Source organism: Paroedura picta, chromosome 6 (genome assembly GCF_049243985.1).
Source record: "Paroedura picta isolate Pp20150507F chromosome 6, Ppicta_v3.0, whole genome shotgun sequence".
NCBI lineage: Eukaryota > Metazoa > Chordata > Lepidosauria > Squamata > Gekkonidae > Paroedura > Paroedura picta.
Window position 1 is genome coordinate 41,473,644 of NC_135374.1, and position 24,227 is coordinate 41,497,870.

Here is a 24,227-nt window from a genome sequence, read left to right on the forward strand (position 1 = left end):
AATGAAAGTTTGCCAAGAAAATCATGCTTGGTCGATATCATTCTAGTCAGGTTCCTCAAAAATTCAATGTAATTGCTCACACTGATAAAGGATGCCACTAGGATTCTAAGCAGAAATCTAAGCACACCCTTAACCAAGGTTTGCAAATCATACATGAAACAGCAGCATTAGGGAAGAGGAAAAGGGAGGGATTGCACATGCAGAAAGGAAAAGGCTGAATAGAGATCATAGAATCATAGAATAATAGAGTTGGAAGGTATCTCCTGGGTCATCTAGTCCAACCCTCTGCACTATGCAGGACAGTCACAACCCTATCACTCATCCACTGTAACCTGCCACCCCCTCGAACCTTCACAGAATCAGCCTCTCCATCAGATAACTATACAGACTCTTTTAAAAAAATTCCAAAGATGAAGAACCCACCACCTCCCAGGGAAGCCTGTTCTCAAGCATAGTTGCATCATACATATTTTCTGCTTCCCATTGTGTGCAGCATCACTTTCCCACCACTTTTATAGTTTGGTTAAACTATAAGCTATTCTGGCTGCTCCTTGTCCTTCGTTTTCTGATTTTTTATTTGACAGGGTCAAAACATATAATAAAGACAGAACTAATCACAATGTATGAATACAAAAGCCCTTGAAATATGACACATTTTTCATTTTGAGATATGTTCTCAAACATAAAACAAATACTTCAGCTTTAAATAGAAATCTTACAAGCTGCATCTCTTGTTTTTCATGACTTTTTGGCTTCAAGGTTTCATTTCCCCTCCTTTATATCTCTGTATATATCTCCTGTCTGGAATTCACACTTCAGGCATCCATCAAAGTACATTCTAGTTCATGCAAACATGTGCCATAATTAATCTGTTAGTCTTTAAAGTGCCACAAGACAAAAACAAACAGAAGTATAAATAATATCTTTGCTATTCAGGAAAAAAATGGGATTTACAAATGGAACAAGAGAAAAAGTAGCTAGATTCCAGTCCAGTAACACCTTGGAGACAAACAAGATTTGGGACAGGGGTTGAGCTTTCAAGAGTCAGAGCCCTTTTCATCATATATAAGTAGGAATGGAAATTTATGAATCCTTATATCCTGGTATGAAGATGGGCAAGTGTGGCAAAGAAAAGCATCAGGGTGTAGATGTTCAATGCAAAATGTGATTGATCAAAGCAAAGGAGAAAAGCTTAAGAGCAGAAAATTAGTATGTGTATTCATAGAAGAATACCGTGTTCAGCACCAGGGGATCCCTAGGTATATATAAATTGTCAAACACACTTTCAAACAGCTTACAGTGTGTGATATGTCTGGTATGGAAGGAAGGGCCGGGGGGGGGGGTCTTCCTTGTGTTAGATAATGTTGGACAATCGGGGGTTAAATGTGTTGATAAAGTTTCAGAACTGCTACAATAGAGAGCGGTACTGCAAGAAATGATATGGTTAGGCAATATAAACTTTGCATGGGTGCATAATAAAATCAAGTAACTCTATCATAAGTCTTCCCCCTGGAAGTACTCTCACAGGAAGGGAATGTTTTTCAGTACTTGCCATTATATTCAATAACAGTCTCACTTGGCCTTCACTAGGCTTTCTAGGCCCACTTGATCTTTATGGAGATGTAAGATTTGTTATAATAAAGGTTTTAGTTAAGGCCCTAGTCAACAAATTTGAGATTGCAGGATTTTGCTACTAATTGCCACCTGGTGTGTTCAATTTCAGCATGGCATGCAGACTAGCTACAAGTTTGCTCAAGTTTTGCCCACTCCGCAGCCAGCTAGAAAATGACTCTCTGCCACATTCCACTTCTTTGCTTCCCACCATTTAACCAAATTTTAATCCATAAAGAGAATCCATCCTCTCATCCTATTATTGCCGAGTTTACTCAGTAGCTTTGATGATGTATCTTCTCAAAAGCCAGTCTAAGTAACTAAAAATTAATATGGGGATGGCGTGTTTCCAAAAGGTGCTAGGTACTCCTGCAGCCATGGAAGTGGACTGATAGTGACGAAACAGTAACCTTTTTACTGTAGTCATTTTTTTCAATATTAACTTTCAAAGACACCCCAAAAAATCATGCCAGCATTTCAAATAAACCTATTATATTCACAGCAATTTCAATGTGATTTCATATATCTGCATGCAAAACCATAGCCTGTTTATGTGAAATGATAGGCTCATTAAGGGATTTATGGTAATACTTAAAAGAAAAGCTTTAAAATTGTCAATTGAAAATGTAATGATTTCCTGTCCATTCAGTGTATGTTTTTTCACTTTGTATGCTTACTGTTTGTGTTTGATAAGCTTGCTGATATGACTTGAAATTTATTAAACATTTCACAAGATACAGTCTCATTACTTATATGAATGGTAAGGAACCTCAAATGATTAAGATGACAAAGATGATTTTGGATCTCAATTATTATATCATTCTAGCAATGTCATATTAGTTAATGAGGTCACGAGAGAAAGCTGATATTTCTGCTTAAAGATACCATTCACACACACACACACACACACACACACACACACACACTTTTTTAGTCAATTCCATGAGGCAGCAGAAATCTAGATCTAAAAATAAGATCAATAAATTGAGGTATTTTCAACATGTTTTCTAGGGTGGAAAAATTCCCATAAGATGGACAGCTCCTGAAGCTATAGCCTACAGAAAATTCTCTTCAGCAAGTGATACATGGAGTTATGGGATTGTCATGTGGGAAGTGATGTCGTATGGAGAAAGGCCATATTGGGAGATGTCTAACCAAGATGTAAGTATTTCCAGTCAAATATTTGTTCATATTTGTTCTTTTTTTAAACTGTTGTTCTTTTACATTACTCCTTGCTTAATGATCTATAGACATTAATAGTTATCTGTTTTGCATGTATATACTAGAATAGCCCTACTGTTTTCAGTTGGGGTATCAGATTCTCAATCATTGTGGTTATTATTAGGCATACTTATTTCTGTGTGAGCATATTAGGTACTCTGTGCAATCCTATGCAGAATTAACTCCAGTATAAGTCCACTGATTTTGGTGGACATAAGGCTAGTGCAATTCTGCATAGAACTGAACTGACAGTGTGCAAGTATTCTCAGTACTCTTTGTCCCATCAGAATTGAAAAGTAGCTCATTTCACTCGGAAAGTGGTAAGAGAGAGAGTGGGAAACTATGTGCTGGAAGAAACATAATTCTATACCTTGTTAATGAGAGACAGAATTACTTGACAGTATTGATGTGAGGATAAAGGGAGATGGATGAAAAGAAAGTATAAAGATGTGATTATTTATACTGTTGTTTTTGCTAGTTGCTCTGTCTTCTTGGACCTTGATTTCTAATGTAGATATTCATGCCTGGCTGCCTTGATTGACTGTAACTGCTCCCTTAGAATGTAGCATATATTTCTGCCTAAAAACCAAAATGGCTAGAAAATACACAAAATTTAACATTCATATGAAATTAAACAGTTTATTTAAAAAGCCACGTTCTAGCATTTTTTAGCAGTAGCCTTCTGCAGACATCCATTAACAGAAATCATAGAATCATAGAGTTGGAAGGTACCTCCAGGATAATCTAGTCCAGGATAATCTGTACAATGCAGGAACTCACAACTACCACAGTGACCCCAAGTGATTCCACCCCTCCAAAAATTTCAGCCTAGTCTGGAGGGAATTCATCTACCATTTCACATTGATGATTAGCAATTTCCTGGGTATGCAAGGAAGGGCCATAAGAGACAAATATTGGCAAATCCCTGCCCACCCTGCCTAGGTTCATAAAATCAGCATTTCAGTCAGATGACTATCTAGCCTCTGCTTAAAAACTTCCAAGGAAGGAGAACCCACCACCTCCCAAGGAAGCCTGTTCTACTGAGGAACTGCTCTAACTGTCAGGAACATCTTCTGGATATTTCCAGAACATCTTCTGGACATTCTTTTGAATTAATTTCAACCCATTGATTCTGGTCTGCCCCTTTGGGGCAACAGAAAACAACTCTGCTCCAGCTTCAATGTTACAACCCTTCAGGCATTTGAAGATGGCTGTCATATTACCTCTTAGTCATCTTCTCTCCAGGCTAAACAGACCAAGCTCCCTCAACCTCTCCTCACATGACTTGGACTCCAGGTTTGTTGGAGCTCCAAATGGCTGCCAATGCTCTTGAAAGTTTCCCAAACTTAATAAGGTGACCACGTCTGGCTATAAGTACATTCTGTTGCTTCTCTGCTTTGTTTAGTAGTAGTATTTTGTGTTCATTAATAAGGTTTGTTGAGAAAAAGAAAACAAGACTCTATATTTTTGTCATGATTAATCAGTACATGCTTACACAGTAATAGCTCTGCTGTGGTATCTTTTTAATAAGCAGAAGATCTGGCAACCTTTTGCCACTCATGGAAGATATGTCCCTTTTGCTAATTTTCTTTGTCATTTGCATGCTGGTTATTTTAACCTACTAATATTTAATTTCTATACTTCCACTCCCTATATAGGCTTGGAGTAATTCACAATAATAAAATATTCAATACATTCAGTTACAGTAGTAAAATTACAATCAAATACAATTTACAACCATATCCCCACCTTCCACCCCCAATTTTCACCCTCTACCAGCTACCCCAGACTAGAGATGATATCAAAATAGGGGGAGCCAAGAAGGATCTTGTAGCATTATTTTTCTCATTTTACTGTTAACAGGATTTTTGAACACTACATCAGATCAATTACTGCACCTGTTTTTGGTGAAGTACATATGTCTCTGTGTTGAGACCTACATACATGTATAGAAATGCACTAATGATGCACTAATGATGCAATCTTAACAACATAAGATTAGCTATCATAGATTTAAAAAACTATTTAACTCACTTGCCCCACCCTTGGCTCCGATCCCCTGCCCGTGAGAAACTGAGAAATTAGGGGGAAATGACTGGCGAATGGTCTCTATAATGATGCTCTAGGAATTTTCCTGTGTCTTTAAAATACAGAACTTACATTTTACTCATTAGGATGCTGACTGATTTTTTAATATTCATTTTATTACTCCAGTATAAGATAAGAAGTGTTACTTGATCAAGCAGATAGCTGTCTTGGTGTATTCATTCAAACTCATGGTCAATGCTGATTAATGCTCACAGTGTATGGCAGGCACTAGATATCTCCATTAATTGCAAGGCCTTTCATGTCCTAATGCTTAATTAATAAATATTAGCTTGGTCAATTTTTCTGTGGAAACCAGGATGCCAATGAACAGATAAAAATGGAAAAGTAGCTTTGGGTGAAAAATGCATAGTTCAATGAATATGAAGGAATCCTTCAGGAACAGTGTCACTCACCAGAGGAATCTGAATTACCCACTTTTGTAGGTATTTTTACAGCAAACTTTTATTTAGCTGCCAGGAGATCACAGCATACCTTCTGGAAAAGCATATCCAAGAGCCCTCCTCTAAGGAATGTAGGATGGCTTACAGATTTTTTCCCTCTATCAAACCATGCTTGTAAATGGGGTTGAAATGAGAGAAAAGACTGACCCAAGGTTAGCCATTGAGTCTCCCATGCTGTATCCTATTACTCTACAAACTGTATCACATTACTTTCAACCTTCAGTCTCCCAACTACCATTCCTCTAAAGCCCATAATAGTACAGGGCATGTCAATGTTGAGCTGCAAAATTATACCAACCTTAAACATGTAACCAAAGAAGTGTTCTTGTTTTGATAGTGCCTATTATAATTGATAAAACAGAGAGAGAGAAGACACCATCCAAACAAGTAATTCAGAAAGGAAAATAAATGGCAAAGATACATCTATGTTCTCTCATTTTTGGTATCTTATAGTGATAGTTCACAAAATACTGCTTCATTACAGGACAGAATTGTCACATCTCTCTCTATAGGTAATATAATGAACACAAGGAGGCAAAAGCCTATCTTTTAAAATCATTGCTGTTTATTGATATAATATTCCTTGTGCATTATTTGGAGATGAGGTTTACAAATTCAACTTGAGCAATAGATAAGCAGCCTTTGAAGTTGGTTTTCTGAGTGTGTTGTCAAAGGCAGATGAGTTCAGGAAAGGACACCTATGACATTTAATTATCACCACTTGCTTAACATTTAGACTGTCTTAGCCCAGAGAGAAAAGTATTGGGGATTTCAAGGGACAACATATGCAAGGTAGTCTCCCAAAGGCACTGTGCTATTTCTTGAAATGTGATGAAGTTAGCAATCTCTTGCGGCATTTTGAGGTTACTTTTACATATAGATTGTAAATTTATCAAAATGCAGCCAAAAGGGAGTTCTTCATCACAGAACTTGGATAAATTATTCAACAGAATGAAAGGAATATTGAATGGAATATAACCAGCATATGGAACGAAACATGTTTTTTCCCTCTCATTTGGAAGCAAAACTAAGATAACTAGGGCATTAAATTGTTTTACAAAAATTCCTGGAGTTTCATTAATTCCATAGCCGTAGCTCACTTGAACTTGGTCCTAAATACAGACTTCAAAGGGAGTTATGACTTCTTGTGACAATAACTGTGATAGCCACAAAGTAGTAAACAGTTTGCTCATGTGGCTCAGCTTCAGGGCTGCTGGAACCTATTAAATGTTGGCATTGTTTTAAATGTACTACCGAATCTCAACTGTGTGAATCAAATTTATTTGCAGAATCCAGCTGAATGGGAAAGAACATTCAGTATCTACCAATATACTAATATACGTGGGATCCCATATAGCATTCCATATTTATCTCAATGCAGCAGAAGACCTTTTAGGTATATGGGTGGATTCAGACATGTCACTGAAATAGCATTGAAAGGATTATCATTGAAGTCATATTGTTCCAGTGCAAATTGTTCTAAAATGGCAGGCCTAGGTTCTTGAACTAATTAGGTCTCCTCAGAAGTAAATTTCATTGCGATTGAGAGAAATGTTTAGGAATAATCTATTATAATACTGTTTTACACAGTATGGATAGCATTCAGGGACCTGATAGTCCTCATATATTATGTGAGATGAAGTTTTGTACAAGCAAAACATCAGCCCTATCTTAGGTTATTTGTCTGAATGGATTCCACATCCATTAAAGTCTAAATCCAGGACATTAGTAATTAATTCTGTGTTATTGGCTTTAGTTTGACCCATTATGCATGGGGGGAATAATGCACATTCGGGGTGGAATGGCGGCGACTAAAATCACCGATAGCGCACGGTGCCAGCTGCAACTGGCCGCAGATTCAGTGCATGCTGCCGAAAAAGCTGTGTTAGCGAAACGCGGAAGAAAGCGCAGCTTCCGGGTGACCGGGGCGCAACCAGAAGCGGCGCCGGGATCGCCGAGTGCATAATCAGTTACTCTGGGTTTTGCTGACGTCGTGCCCCATCCCGTGCATAACCAGTGTGCTTCACATCTTCCCCATCCGCGTTTCCCATGTGACCCGAAATCGCCGTTTCGGTGGCCGTGCATAATGGGCCTTTGTATATGGAAATATAAAACTACATCATCTTGCCTCACTCTAAGTTTTTTATTGTTGTATTGTTTATTGTTATATTATAGGTTATTCTGTCCATAGAAGAAGGTTACAGGCTTCCAGCTCCCATGGGCTGCCCTGCTTCTCTTCACCAGCTAATGCTTCATTGCTGGCAAAAAGAAAGAAACCATCGGCCAAAGTTCACAGACATTGTCAGCTTCCTAGACAAATTGATACGCAACCCCAGCTCTCTTCATACTCTAGTAGAGGATATACTTGTGTAAGACTTGCCTTAACATGCTTTTTAAATAATTATCAGGATGAATGCCAGCAGAGAGTACCATGTTATTGTGACAGCTATGCTGTGGTGTTGGAAGTAGCCACCATTAATTTTCAGCAGCTAAAACACAGAATTTGGCTAAAACAATGGCAGAAAATTAACTTTTCATTTCTATATGTGTAATAACAAAAAAACAGGGGATATCCAGCTGCATAATACAAGTTGTAAGTAAGAAGTTACAGGAAAGTAGAAGCAATTAGAGAGACATTCAGAATTAATATTTTTTTTGTCATCTGTTGACTAAACATGTAATTCTTTATCACCTTCTTTATCCTAAAAATCCACAGTGGAGCCACATTACTAGTAGCTTTCAATTAATCGATTGACGTATATAAATATTTGATTTATTTCTGTTGGTGTTACATGTATGAAATTGCATGAAGGATTACAACTCGAGAGAGGTCCATCTCTGACGTGGAAACTTTTACTCTTATTCTAGTTATGTCTCTTTAAAAATACATTCTTCATTATCTCCAGGGGAATTGGTCTCTGTGGTCTAGAGATCAGACGTAATTCCAGGAAATTCCAGTTCCACCTAGAGTTGGCAAATCCAAGGCCCATCTGCACAAAGGACTGAGGTTCTGAATCTCACTAATAGTGATTACCCTGTGTTGTGCCTGTCAGTCCAGATTGCAAATGAGCACTAACAGGATCAAATGCATACCCTGAGCCATATGGGAGGGTGGTATAAAAATCTAATAAATAAATTAAAAAAAAACAAATATACCTCAAGCTGAAAATCATTCTATTAAAATTATTATAGTTGATTTACTCCAGGGGGAAAAAAATCCTATCCTAGTTGTAATATACTGTAGCTGTGTCTCAGATTCTGTGAAGCCTGTAATTCTCAAAAAGGCTTTGCCAGTTGTCAGGGACACATTGTAGACAAAAATAAAAGACAATATGTGGTACAGAGAGCAGAGGATTGAATTGCACATAATCACTCTTGTGCATTCTCTTCTACTATCAATGCCCACCAGTAGAAAGGACACTGCAGGAAAGGCAGATATGGGCTGTTTTGTCTGTTTCTCCCTCCTTACTGCAGCCACCCTTTTGTTCATGAGGGACCCTGATTCCGGGCCTTTTTTGGGACTCACAAGTGGATGCTGTAGGAAGATGGGAAAGATCTACTTCCATTAATGCCCTGTGCTTGTTGTTCACTTGATCAAAACTTTGCTCCGTTCATCTCTGATACATTTTTATTATATATTTCAAACGTCTTCAGAAAACTAATGCCAAGTTCTAGTATCTGGATTGATTTGTTTTTCATTTCCATTTTTCCCCTGTAGAATGCCAGATTCACCTGGTGAAGTCCCTGAATACCCTTTCTTTGTGTCAGTCAGTGACTGGCTGGACTCAATAAAAATGGGCCAATACAAAAATAACTTCATGGCAGCAGGGTATACAACTATGGATCTTGTTTCAAGAATGAGTATTGAGTAAGTCCATTCCTATATTGCCACTGAAAAAGACTTGTTGGGGTGCCTTCCCCACTTCTGAAATTAAAGACATTTCTTCAGATTTGATTTCCTTAGAACCATGGAAATCCAATGTCAAACACTTGTATTCTTTTTCATGTAGTTCTGTTGACAGCAGTTTCTTAATTCCATTCCATCCAAGCCAGTTGGAGAAGTATTTTTAAAACATAACTTTCATTATAACAACCTTGACATGTATTGGGATGAAGTATAGCAGATCACAAAAAATTAGCCGCCTATTGATTTTTTGGTCATTGTTGTTCCTTACTGAACTTATGAGCAAATTTATAGAAAAGCAGCTTTATGGTAAACATCTGTGATCAAAACAAAGTTTGAGTCTAGTGGTACCTTTAAGACCAACTAAGTTTTATTCAGGGTATGAGCATTTGTGTGTATGTGCACTTTCTCAGATACAGTAGAACAGAATATCTTCAACCATTACATATAAGTAAAGAGAGAGTGGAATGGGTGTGTTTATTTGGCAGGAAGAGCTGTGTAGAGTAATGGTGCATAAGAGACTGGGTAATAATAGCTAAGACCGACAGTTATCAAGGTATGTGAATTGCCATAAACAAGCATACAAATACAGGAGTTAATTTTAAAAAATGCAAGGAAAGTTTGAGTCTAATAGTAGACCCCAAGGTTTACAAAGTTCAGTTCTGAGTATCCACAAGGACACTGTGCTGAGCTGGCTTGCTGGGAGAGTGGTACAGAAATTAAATGAATGAATGAATGATAAAATTGGAACAGATTTCCTTAAATGTTACATATAAGTAGGTGGAATTAGTTGCTAGGGGGAGCTAGGAGATGCCTAGGCAACTGAGCAATTGATCCAGCTAAGATTAGAATAGCATCTTTGGTAAAACAGATGATAAAGAAATACACAACAGATATGAGAACTAAGTTTAAGTCCAGTGCCACCTCCCCCCAAAAAGCCAACAAGTTCAATTTCTGTATCTAAATAAGGACTTATACATTTTTGTTTGAATTAGCCCCTTCTGACAGCTAATATCCCTTGCCTATATGTAACATTTAAGGAAATCTGTTCCAATATACTGAAGGAGTAAGCATCTGCACATATCCCAGTTTCCCAGTTTATGCCAGTACCTAGAGTTGAAGTTTGTTGACCTTGGGGCTACCACTGGACTCTAACATCTCACGTCTGTTCATTAACTCTTGTATTTGTATGCTTATTCATCACAATTCCCAGACCTTGATTACTGCCTTAATCTAATCTCAACTATTATCACCCAGTCTCTTATGCATCTTTAGCTAGCCCTTCTGGCAGTTAAACCCCCTGCTGTCTGTCTACTTATATATGTAATGGTTCAGGATATTCTGTTTCAGTGTATTCAATTAAACATGAAAACTTATAAAACCTGGTTGGTTTTAAAGATGCCACTGGACTCAAACTTTATTCTGCTGATTCAGAACAACATAGCTATGCACCTGAATCTATCTAAAATCAAGAAAAAGAAGAATTGGTTTTTATACCCTGCTTTTCACTACCTGAAGGCATCTCAAAGCAGCTTACAATCACCTTCCCTTCCTCTCAGTACAACAGACACCCTCTGAGGTAGGTGGGGTTCAGAAAACTCTGACAGGATTGTTCTGTGAGAACAGCTCTATCAGGACTGTGACTGACCCAAGGTCACCCAGCTGGCTACATATGGAGGAGCAGGGAATCAAACCGTTTGCCAGATTGGAAGCTGCTTTTCTTAACCACTACACCAAACTGGATCTCAAAGGTAAATATCTATGCTCCTAATGTCTTCAAAAGCCACAGATGCATTTACTTAAAAATGAATTATACTGGGACTGGTTATTACCTGGGAAATAGGTGACAACTCCCACATAAACAAAAATATGGATTTAAAAAATGATGTTTTCCCATGCAGTTTTCCCACTCTTTCTGCTTGGAGAGAAAGGGAAAGAAAGAGAGCCATAAAGTTCACACATGACTGTTTCCACTCTAAAGGCTTTGCGTTGGACTGCAGGCTGGAGTTTGAGCTGGGGCAGGTTGCCCCACCTCTTCCTGCTTCCACACGGGAACATTTGGCCTGATGCACCTCATCCACCCCAGATTTGTGCTCCAGCACAAGAGCCAGGGCAACAAAGTTCCCATTGTGGAAATACACATCATACTTTGGCCATTCGTGGCACTCCAAGCCATAGTGCTGGTCTTTAATTATCTGTCAGTTCTAGAATTTCCTTTCTACCTAAGGTTAGGGATGGGTACAATTCATGTGATAAGCCAAAACTCATGCTGAATGTAGGCCTTTATTCACAAATCTTTCAAATATCCTTCCAAAATATATGCTAGTTATGACTAACAAATATGCAATAATTTAATTTCTCTGTTTATGATGTACTGTTCCTATTGCTGCCAGAGTGATTCCTAACCTTATTGTTATCATTTTTGTATTATAGTGACATTAGAAGAATTGGTGTTGTACTTATTGGGCACCAGAGACGAATAGTGAGCAGTTTACAGACTCTGCGATTACACATGATGCACATACAAGAGAAAGGATTTCATGTATGAAAATTCTAGAAGCGACTGTGTTTTGTGCCTCAGCATTTCTAAAATGAAAGACACTCTCATTCCTTCTTTCTGCTCTTCCCAGCTTCAAGACCTGCAACCTCCGCATCATACAGGAACCACATAATGTTTACGTTAATACTTCCAGCTTGGAATTTCAAACCTCACTTCATAGTTTCTCCCTCAGTTAACTGCCAATAACATCCTGGCCCACTGCAAGACTGATGCTACACACTGGTAATAGCTCAGCATGGATGTACAGCTCTGTATGACAGTCAAGTATCTGGAAAGCTTTCACTGACTTCTTTGGAAGCTTAAAGCCTTGTTGGCTTGGAGTGGCTACCTTCTTGATATATAAAAGTTTAATGGTAGAGTAAAACAAAGTTAATTGAAATTTCTTTTCATGTTTTGTGATCTTTTAGCTTCCAATATAAAGTGTGCAATCAAGAAAGACAGAGTTCGACATAATTATTTATTTTATTGTTTACTAAAGTACAAATGTATGGGTTGTATTGTTACACTTTGTAATAGTTGAATTGCTGGTATGGAAGGTTTTAGAATTCTTGGTCAAAAGGACCAGTGACAGCTTACAGTGAATACTTGCGTGTGCACAGACTGAAGTGAACAATTAAAAAGAATGATGAGTGATCACATTTTTGTGATGCTCTGTATTTAGATATATTTGCTTGGACACTGAAGGGTCTTTTTGGGGGGTTTTATGGTTTGGAGTAACTTGCAAAATTAATATAATTATTGGGTATTTTTTTCAGTTTAAAATTTTTCTATTTGCCTCCTCTGCATAGTTATCCCTGGAAAAGTTGTTTTAAACAACATGCAATACATGATAGTTGTCAGCTATTCTATACAATGCAGCTGTGCAGACTGTATAGTCATATTTGATACTTATGCTGCAAAACCACAAGCATTTGCTACTTGTGAACAAGGAAGTTATTCACTGAATGTAGAAGTTTTATTATGGCATATTTCTGTAGGCCAGCCATTTTTATTTATCTGGAAAAAAATCAAATTGGCAGTTCCCCAAATGCCTATTTTAGTCAATTTTCTTTTTCAGTGTTGTTGGGAATATTTCCAGTTTCCCTGTTTGGTTTGTCAAGACTTTCAGTCAGTACGAAAGGAAGAGCAGTGTAGTAATAGTGTCATGTTTTTTATCCATTCAAACCCAATGGCACTAAGATAACTTGATCAGTACAAAGTACTAGGTTTTGGCAGAGAAAGGAAATAGCAGTAAACAAATATAGTGTCCATTAGAGAAATAAACCAAACAGATATACATGAATCAGAGTAGTCAGTTTGGTGGTACTCATTATTTTGGCCACCTTAGATAAGTTAGTCTTTCCAGCTATAATCTTTAATAGCCATATAATAAAGAAAATGCTCTACAAATGTCTGTACTTCTATTGGGTTATACCTTCCAAAGTTTGCATGGGATATGTGCTGCTGTGTACTAGATATGAGCACATTTGCATGCTCTGAAAGCCATGCACAATCACACATATGTCACATGTAGAGACAGACGGCACAATGCATTAATACTGTTGATGTATAGAGCATTTCTTATTTATACTTAAAGGATAGATATAGGTGATTTAAGAGGTACACTACAAGAATTTGTTGCTTAATTTACCATTTAGGGATTCTGAAAAGGGCATCTTGTGTGTAACCAACAAAAAGAGGAAGATCTTGGAAGGCTAACCCTCTTGTTTTGTTTCAGTGAAAAGTAACAGCTTATTACAAAATGCTTCAAATTATTTTTCCCTGTATAGCTATGATTTCAATGTAAATGGCTGTGTCAGACTACACTTTCATTTAACTTCTTAACACTGTTAAGAGCCAAAATTTGCACAGATATTTAATGGGTGCTAATATTTTTGCGTTTCTTTTGCAAGTTTAGTATTCATTTCAACACCCAAGTTATCTTCATGCATGCAAGCACTTTGATTCTGCATGTCGGGTCTTAGCCACAGGACGGAAGAAACATGCTTTGCTCCATGTGGTTGAAAAATTGTTTGAAAAATGCAAATTTTAGTGTTGGGAGGGTTGACCTCATGTGGAAAAGCAGTCATACAAGCTGTAATTTCTAAACGTTCATCCTCCTGTAAAAAAAAAGAAGTATTTTGTTTTTGCTTTAGCTTTCCCACCTTTCCAGAGCTTTGATGTCAACTTTAGGCCAGTTTTATAGCTTTGACAGTAATCCTTTGGCTGTCCATTGAAATGCTGGAACTGAAAACAAGTTCACACAAACAAGAAGCCCGGTGATAGCCGCTTTTAAAGCAATCTTTTTAATGGTGGAACAAAGTTTGTGTCCAATGGCACCATAAAGACCAACTAAGTTTTATTCAAGGAGTAAGCTTTTGTGTGCACAACACACTTTGTCAGACAGTGAAATGGGAGTTACAAGACCATATATGTGTCATGGATTAGTACATAGAATAACTATGATATTTACCAGCTAGAAGCTTAAGTTTATCAAGTCATTTGTTTGACTTCAACACTACATGGAAAGAACATAGTAAATGAAAGAAAAATGTCAAGATTAAAGACTAATGGACAGAAGCATTCCCAGTTGCAGGACCTGGGAATGCATCTGTCCATTAATCTTTAATTAAAAGAGAACCTTTTAATTATTGTCAGGTTTCACAATTGGGAATGCATTTGCTTATTAATCTTTAACCTTGAAATGTTTATTTCTGTTTTCCCTTAGAGTTGGACCCAAACAAATGATGACCTGATAAACATAGCTCATTATTTCTGAAAGACCCTTGTATCTAGTAAACATCTTCATTAACCTGTGTACTAATCCATGACCCACACTCTACTTATATATGTGGTCTTCCATTTCATTGTCTGACAAAGTATGCTGTGCATACAAAAGCTTACACCTTGACTATAATTTAGTTGGTTTTAAAGGAGTCATTGGACTCAAACTTTGCCCTGCCACTTCAGACCAACACGACTATCCACTTGAATCTATGATTTATGGTAAAATGTAAGCTACCATTCGCTATGCAAAAAGCAAACACAGTCACAGAATGGCTTACTAAACAGGGCTGGTTTGGAGTTGGTTACCAAGTGGCTGCTTGTTTGGGAGATTGTTGCAGGATATTACTGAAACACCGGCAGCCCAGATGCTTGAAGAATAGAGAGAGAAGAAATCTCTTCGCTTCACTGACAAAACATTGCAACATGTGTTGATAATATTATGAGTGTTATTTAGATATAAAAAAATGTAACCCAGTAACAAGCAATGTGTTTAAAGGCAATCCCTTTTTGCAGTTCGCTGTACTTTATTGACACTTGGCCCAATATACAGTCACTTATGAGTTCAGCAAATGCTACTTACTAGATGTTCAAAGAGAACTTGCAGGGTAGTCTTAACAGTGTAGTGAAAGGGTGTACAAGGAGGTGGGGAAGCCAGGTTTGAATCTCCACTCTGCCATGGAAGCTTGCTAGGTGACCTTGGGCCAGTCAAACCTGCTTGACCTTCCCTACTTCAAAAAGTTGTTGTGAGGATAAAACTGAATACAGGAGAACGGTGTCAGCTGCTTTGGGTCTCCATTGGGGAGAAAGGTGCTATATTGAATTAAGTCATGAATTAATTACTGTGTCCACTGTTCTAGCATGTGCAAGTTCTACTATGAACGTCGCAAGAAATGCTACCAGCTAAATCCAAAAGTGACTGTGAATTTTGATGGTGGCAGCTGTTATCTGGCAATATTTGAAGGCACCCAAGTAAATGCGTTTGGAACTGATATGCATATAATGAGAGACTATAAATTGAATATCAAATAAGTTTTTATTAGTACTGTTTAGGCATGTCTTTTCTCATAAGTGTACACATGTGCATTCCTAGTGGGTCTGAAAAAAATCCATGTAGCATTTACATCAATCTAGTTACAGTATACGGACAACTTTGTTTCTAGATTTGTCACTCTGTGGAAAATATATTTTCAATGAAAAGGATAAAGAAAATATCACAGTATAAACATGTATTAAATATATTTTTATAATAATCTAAAGACAGAGAAAAGAAATAGTGGGAATTCTTTTAGTAATGATCTTGGTTAAATGTCTTTTTTAAAAAAATATCCTGAATCTTGCTGCTTTCTTTAATGGGTTTTGGATTTTTGTTACTCCCTTGTCTTATTATTAGGGCTGCCAACTCTAAGTTTGGAAATACCTGGGGATGGAGCATGAGGATGGCAGTGCTTGGGCAGGGGAGAGATTTGGTGGGATCCAATGACACCCTACAAAGTGGCCATTTTCTTCAAGTGGACTGATATCTGTTGGCTGGAGATCAGTTGTAATCACAGGAAATCTCTGCTTACTGCCTGGAGTATGGCGACCCTATTTAGCATATAACTTATTTGTCATGCTATTTTTAATCAGTTTTCAGTTTCCAAAGTTTAGAAGCTGCATGGGGGAAGTGGTTTGTATGTTTGTTCTTCAATGGGAAAAAACTATAACTTCAAAGCTTAATACAGATTCCCCCCATCAATGATACGTACTTTTTCACAAAACATTATATGAGCATCCTAAACACAGACCATGAGCCTCTTGTGGCACAGTGTGATAAGGCAGCAGATGTGCAGTTTGAAAGCTCTGCCCATGAGGCTGGGAGTTCAATCCCAGCAGCCGGCTCAAGGTTGACTCAGCCTTCCATCCTTCCGAGGTCGGTAAAATGAGTACCCAGCTTTCTGGGTAAATGGTAAATGGTAATGACTGGGGAAGGCACTGGCAAACCACCCCGTATTGAGTCTGCCATGAAAACACTAGAGGGTGTCACCCCAAGGGTCAGACATGACCGGGTGCTTGCACAGACATGACCGGGTGCTTTACCGTTACCTTAAACATAGACAAAAATTTCTTTCATTTTCCACTTAAATTGGTTCTCTTTTTTTCCAACTGAAAGCTATTTTGTTTAATGATTAGTATTTAGTTTTAAATGAAACAGATAAGCAAAAGTGTTGCAAAAAGATTCAGAAGAATAGCTAGTCAGTAACTTTCTAGGAAAACATACTGTCTTCATTTTTTAAAAAAACAAGCATTGTAACATGGAATTCTGAAACAGTGATGAAACAAACACAGGCATAGGTCATTTTATTTTAGCCATCCTGATAAGAGTGGCTACCTGCTCAGTCAAGCAGCAGGTTACTCTGTAAGACTCTGAGTCTAGCCAAACCCTGGTGTTTGTTTTGCACTAGAACACAAGGACCATACAATGCAGCACAGAACTGAGCTTTCCTCAACCCATTGGTTTCATGAAAATAAAGTCTGGATTGTATTATTGGCTCTTAAAAATGATGATAAACAAGGAAAAAGCTCTTTAAAATGATAAACAAGGGAAAAGCTAACGGAATCTGATTCTGTAAGGAAAAAGCAGTGACCTTTTTGTTTCCTAACCAATATTCTTTTTGATTCTGTTTTAAAGTCCCATTTAGAGTGGCTTGTTTTAACATCTTATCTTCTAATTAGGGTTAGGGATGAACAAAAACTGACTGACAAACTAAAGGTTGTCATGAATTTTGGCTGGTTTGCAATGCGCAAAGCAATTTTTGCAAATTGAAGAAGTGCCATGAACTTCCATGAATATTGATACAGTTTGTGAAGAGCAGAAAGCAGGGGGTTGGGCTTTACCCCTGCTTTCTATTCTTCATGAAAGCCAGCTGAGTGATGGGGAGCTCCTCACAGATCAGGTGTTTCAAAATTCCTGCATTCTGCAGAAAGGAGGGGTTTAAATTTTAAATGGCTCATGAAGCAATACAAACAAGCTTAGTTCATGAACAAACCTCCAAATTTGTATAGTTTGTGGTTCAGCCATGAATTACAAACCAAACTGGTTCATGCCTATCCCTAATTCTTTTTTGTGGGGGAGGGGAGAGTGCCTATACCAAATTCTAACAGCAAAATCAAGACATCTTGTTGGCTCAACCTGAATGACTTTAGAAGCAGTATATCAACTAATCCAAATGATTCCTGTATAACCAGTTTGTGGCTGATACTTACTCTGGATTTCCTTAAGACTGGAATGTGTACCTTCAAGGTCATTAACTATATTTTTATTAATACCAATATAATGCCATAATCTTGAATCATGATGTCAGATTGTTTTTAAAAATGTTGACTGGTTACAGACAGGCACATGACAGACTGCCATTATTTCTGTTGATGAATGAAACTGACTAAATTAAAAGACCATAGATTCTTTGCTGTTTTCTTTTCAGTTACTCATACAAATGGCACTAAAGTGTTAGACACTCATATGAGAAACTGTGTGATGAGAAAAGCAACAAATAAAAGCTGTCTGGAATATGGCTAGATTTGGGTGAGTAGCTGTGTTGGTCTGAAGCAGCAGAACAAAATTTGAATCTAGTGGCACCTTTAAGACCAACAAAATTTTATTCAAGGTATAAGCTTTTGTGTGCAAGCACACTTCTTCAGATGCAGTAAAATGGGGGGGGGTGTAGTTGCCACTAAGGGATAGCTAGAGTCAATATGCATCTTGATTTTACTAATCAAGATGTGTCTTTGACTCCAGCTAGCCATTCCTGGCAACTAACACCCCCCCCCCCCCTTCGGACCAAGGAAATTCTGTTTCAGTGCATTTGAAGAAGTGTGCTGGCACAATAAAGCTTATACCTGGAATACAATTTTGTTGGTCTTAAAAGTGCCACTGGATTCAGAATTTGCTTTGAAATATGGCTGTTTGATTTACAGAATTTTAAATTGCTGTCTATAGGAACCTGTCTTCTCCCCCTTCACAATGGCCATTATTAAATGAGGAAGGGTGTGTTGTATTTAGTGTTAGTGTTGCATTGTTCCCAGCCACCTCCCAAAAAAGTAATACAAGCACACATTTGAATAAATTACACCAACTACCAGGAAAGTTTTAAGAGCTTCCTTTCGTACTATAAATGACCCATCAGAATAGTAGCTCCTTTCACTAGAAAGATGTCATCTGCCATCAACTCCGAGCCCTCCAAAGTTGTTTCTGTTGTTTCAACAAGCGTACTTTTTATAAACGTATGGCGTTTTCTAATAAAATTAAAGCTCAGGATGTTAAAAGGTTTATAATAAAATGTCAATCCATAACCATGTCCTACTCTTACTTTTTTGGGGTGTGTCCCTAACTCTTTCCATTATATTATATTTATAATGCACCCATGACTTGGGTGTTCTGTTTGCATTTCCTGTGAAATGTCCAAAGAGAGGGGCTCACATGTGGCAGCAATATAAAATACCTTGGCCATTCCTACACAACAGGGACAAACAGGCTGCTAAGTCATCCATGCCTTCAATGTCATGATGTTTTAAATACGTAAAATCACCTAAAATGGAGGCTACCCTCAGAGTAAAATCAGGAACTGCTATACAAGAACTAGCACCAAGCAAAAGTTGAGGATTTGGCGGTAAGGCACCAGGACCAAGGGATAACATGGGGAGCTGGCTGTAGGTCAAATACCAACAAGGAAGTAACCCTGAAGTAGCCATAATACTAGTCAGGTGTGTACAGAACTTCAAAATATAAGAGTAAGTGCATCTTCAAAGTGTCATCATTCTGGCAGCACTAGCAAAGGCCCTGCCAGCCCAGGTGGAATTTCCCCTCACTGGAGAAATTGTGCTGCATCTCAGTATAGTATGGCCTTGGAAACAGGATGCCACAGGGTACTCTAGAGATGCTTGAAGGACAGAATAAAGTTCAGAAAAGTTTGTTCTTCAGTGATCATTTCCCAGCAAGGGGTGATGCCCTAATTAGTCTCTTCCCCACTGATTTCTTCTCTGAAGGTTCCCAAGTTCACATCTGTGTTGCATTTTTGTAAGATATACGCTTGGTTCCACCAGAAGATGTCTGCAAACTCTGCAGTCCTTGTGCGTAAAGTATGAAAAAAGCCTCATATTGGACCAGCAATTTGCGCTAAATTAAACATAGTGTATCCTGAACTGTATCCTGAACTGCTTTTCTGCTTGCAGAAGATGTTGTAGAGCAATTTATGGACATCATAAGATATATGAAGAAAAATGCTAGGCAGTATACAAGATCTTCTGCAAGTGGAGTTGCACTAAGTTTATTTATATTTCCAATTGTATATGGATCCAAGCCATCATATGTAGAATGATTTTGAAGCTTTGCTGTACTTTACCTACTTTTCCAAAACAGGACAGATAATTAAGGGGCATTTCCCACGGCTTAAAAATAGCACAATGGTTGCCGATTGAAAACGCTACTAATTTGCCATAACGCACGACGTCGTCAACAATCTGCAACAATCCTGAAACCGATCAGCAATAAGCGCTTCGTTGTGGCGCTTTCAGGGGAATCCAGAAAACTGGATTCACCCTCCGGATAGCGATACACTCCTGCAACCAATCTGCAACAGTAGCGCTAAAGACCTGTGCGTTACCATTGTAGCTGGTTCTTCAAAGTCCCTCCCCCTGGATCTCTCCTCCAAACTTCCGGCGAAGCGATCGCCATTTTTTTTTCTCGGAGCGAGCGGGGATAAACGCACCGGCGAGCCTCTTTCTGTTTAGAGGCTTCCCTGGCTTCAGTCCTTCACCTTTAGTCACTAAGCACAAACCACATAAAAGCCCGTTTGCAGAAATAAAGTCCCTTTATTTTTTACACATAAATTCAGCCGAAAATCGAGCCCGTGAGAAGGGGGGGGGGGAATTTTTTTTTATCACTCGAGCCAGCGTGCCAACGATCATACAATCAAACGATAGATCACATTAGGCAGCTGGATGGGTCTCTCCAGTGCAAGGAATCTACGTAGATTCGTTGCTATGGGTCTGTTTTTTTTTTTTAAAAAGCTTTCTTAAAGGGAAAGGGGCTGTTTGGGAGCATGCTAACGGCTGCCCATTGGCTGCTTGACGGCCAGGGGCGGGACAAGCTTGGCAATAGCGCTTCCTTTCTAGCGATTTCTGCCGAGACCGGAAGCCTGTGGGAAACGCTAAAAAACGCAACTGATTCCACTACAAAGCCAGGTGTGCAAAACGACGAATTCCACTATTTTAAATGGCGATTTTTCATTCCGCAAACAATTTGCAACAAAGATCGCCGTGGGAAATGGCCCTTATTGTTTCCACTATGCCATCCAGGAGAACAGTGTAAGTTGTTTTGGGTCACGTTGGGGTACAAAGGTGGAGTATAAATGAAATAAATATTTTATGTGTGATTCTCAAAAGTTATATAGCACACACACTCAAATAAATGTGTTTGCATTTCAACCAGTTCACAACATGACATATATTATGGAATAACTTAAGAACAACATCCTATACACATTTGAACTCTTAAAGCCTTTTGGTTTCAATGGAGCTTATATTCACACAACATAATGAGAATGGAGTATATCAAATGTTAAAATACAAAACCTTTACTAAATTATGCACATTTATGAAATTTACATATCACAAGAATGTGAAATTCTGTAGCTTATATAACTATGTCTAAAAAGGAACATCTTTTAATCCCAAATATTCTTAAAATACCATTACCAGTTATTGAATTCTCAATAATTTTGAAGTGCTTCAATAAACAAGCTACAGTAATTAATCCACATCACAGCTCATGAGGCTGGTCTTTAATTTTCCCATTTTACAGGTGGAAGAAGTAGCACTGACAGCCAAAGATAAATTAGTAATACAGCTGGAATTTACACCCAAGATTTCTTAGCTTAACAGTCTTAAAACATGATTAATTTTACAGAATGATCTCTAATAGCTTGCTTTCTTGGTTATTTAATCATAAAAGCAAAAATTTACTTTCAGGCTATGTCAAAATATACAATTGCTATTACAAACAGCAGATTTGCTTTGTTCTGAAGCATACCTAATTTGGCAATTGTTCTGGAAACTCCCAAATAACAATCAGAATCTGTAAATGCAATTCCTGCTGAGAGAAGCAAACTCTCAGGATCTCTCAGAGAAGCAGCTCTCAGGATCATTCAGATAAACGTGAACACTGTAACAGTGAACATAAAAAAATACTATGTTCTTGTAACAGAACTTTGGGTTTGATACCACAATGATGAATTAGCAGTGAAGTCTAATAAAGCACTTCACACTTTGCCCAATGCTTTACCTGAATCTATTTTTATTTACAGGGATTATACAGGAAAAGTGATGTCTCTTATCAAAAATGCAATCCAAATGTCAGTACAGCAACAATTCCCTTTTTAATTGCATTAATTAAAGCATAGGAAAATTCAATAAGTACTACTGTTGTAATTTTTTTCTGTAACATGATCATTCTTAACCATTTGCTCTGCTAGCATAAGCCATGATATGTGTTCAATTTGTCAAACGGTCATATATGGGATACTATTTAAACAATAATTAAAACAGTTGTGTCCAAATATAATTTCTGGGGCTTCTAAAACTGCAGCATCATCAACCTTTTAAAAGTTTGCAGGCTATTGATAGCCCCAGGGCACATTAATTTTGTCTGCATCATTTTGAAATCCACCTTGTATGTAAAAAGAAGCCAGACTTTGGGAGCCAGCATGGTGTAGTGGCTAAAGTGTGTCAATCTCTGATCTGGAGAACCAGGTTTGATTTCTCACTCCTCCACATGTAGCCAGCTGGGTGACCTTGGGCCAGTCACAGTTTTCTTAGAGCTGTTCTTGCAGAGCATTCTCTTAGAACTCTCACAGCCCCACCTACCTCACAGGGTGTCTGTTGTGGGGAAAGGAAGGGAATATTGATTGTAAACCACTTTGGAACTCCTTTGGGTACTGAAAAGCGGGGTATGAAAAAAACAGCTTCTATTGCTCCCTTATCTGTAAACATGGTTTCCATTTTAACTGCATAATTCATAAATGATGAAACATCAAACTCTGATCAAGCTACTTTCTCCAGGCACAGGAGCTGCAATGCAGGCATGGAGCTCCTCTCCTGGAAGTCATATCAAAGAAGGAAGCCAGCCAATGTATGCACTCTTTGGTGCACATGGATCATCTCCCTCCATTGATGTGAATGTGGGCACCTCACTGTACCCTTCATATATATATATATCTAAGCCAAATGGATCCTAGACTGGGACATTTGTACTCTTTTAACTTTATGCTATGTCCATAACTGATTCTGAATATTTAAATAAGATAAATAAATGTTATGACTATTTACTGCAACAGGAAGCAAGAGCTACTGTATCTGAAGAGAAGGGCTTGGTCTATTTAAAAAAACAAACAAATCTGACATGCTTGTTTTCCTCTTGGGACTGCCACCATTGTCTAGTTATTTCCCTTTTGTATCTTCCATTCATACTCCATTTGTACTTTCTGAATTTCTTATTTTTAAAAAATTATAAGAGAAATAGTGGTTTGAAAGAAAATCTAAAATATTGATCTGCATTCCCAAGGGGAAATACAGTAATTTTCCTACTTTAAATTAGAAGTAAACTAATCCACATTTACTTGAGAGATAATATAATTTTCCTCATTTGAAATCTACTACTATGATAATACAATGTTCCATGTAAATTTTCATGTGTTGGCATGCCTATAAGTTAGTAGTGTAATAAAATGCTCAGCTTTCATAACTCGGGCGTTTTAAGGTGAATTGCATTCATATGCCATCTATTTGCAGAAAGAATATGGGGTTTGGCAAAGCTACATGCTGAGCAACATAATAAGATATTTGTACAAAGTACAAGTTACTGATGATTATTGTATTTTATTTTTCTATGATTTCCTAAGAGGCATTATCAGGTCTTACATAAGGAGTAAGCCTGTTTATTAAGATATTTATTAGCTAATAAAAGTACAGTACTGGTGGTTATTTCTGAGTTGAAGTGTTTTGTTTCATTTCACCATAAATGCAGAAGAGGAGACGCAAACAGTAAGAAAAGTTCATATATGACCATTAAAAAAAACAATGATTGAGAACAAAGATATCCCCTACAGCAGTGGTCTGCAACCTTTTTAAGGCTGTGGACCAGCGGCGGTGGGGAGGGCGATCGTGCGGCCGCGCATGCGCAGCAGGGCTGCACATGCGCGTTTGCGCCATGTGTGGCCGCAAACGCACATGCGTGACACTTCCATGCATGCGTGAAACTGCCACACATGCACGTTTGCAGCCGCGCATGGCGCAGACTCGCATGTGCAACCCTGCTTCCCTCTCCCCCCCTCCCACAAAAAGAAGCTTGCCGGGCGGCAAGCTAATTGGACGCTTTTGCGGCTGATTTGCTTGCGGCCTGGGAAGTTTCTTACTGTGGAGGGGAAGCAGGGAGAAGGAGCAGCAGCCTGGTGCCGGGGCCTTCACGGCCCGGCACCGGGCCACAGCCCGGTGGTTGGGGACCACCGCTCTACAGCATATCAGGACTAGACCAACGTTAAAGCAAATTCCTGGAAATAACAGTTATATGTTGTAACTAGTAAAA

The 24,227-nt window shown here is 38.2% G+C and overlaps 1 protein-coding gene across 10 annotated transcripts in view; it reads left to right on the plus strand.

Moving 5' to 3' along the window:
• The window catches only part of EPHA6 (EPH receptor A6), a 537,720-nt gene extending 514,094 nt beyond the window's left edge, over positions 1 to 23,626 (plus strand). For all 10 annotated transcript variants that reach the window (XM_077342222.1, XM_077342223.1, XM_077342219.1 and 7 more), the window contains 4 exons: positions 2,623 to 2,772; positions 7,557 to 7,750; positions 9,100 to 9,249; positions 11,719 to 23,626. In XM_077342222.1, the coding sequence (XP_077198337.1) occupies positions 2,623 to 2,772; positions 7,557 to 7,750; positions 9,100 to 9,249; positions 11,719 to 11,833 (609 nt within the window). In that variant the 3' untranslated portion in view covers positions 11,834 to 23,626. The remainder of the gene's footprint in view (positions 1 to 2,622; positions 2,773 to 7,556; positions 7,751 to 9,099; positions 9,250 to 11,718) is intronic.
• The last annotated feature ends 601 nt before the right edge of the window (positions 23,627 to 24,227 follow it).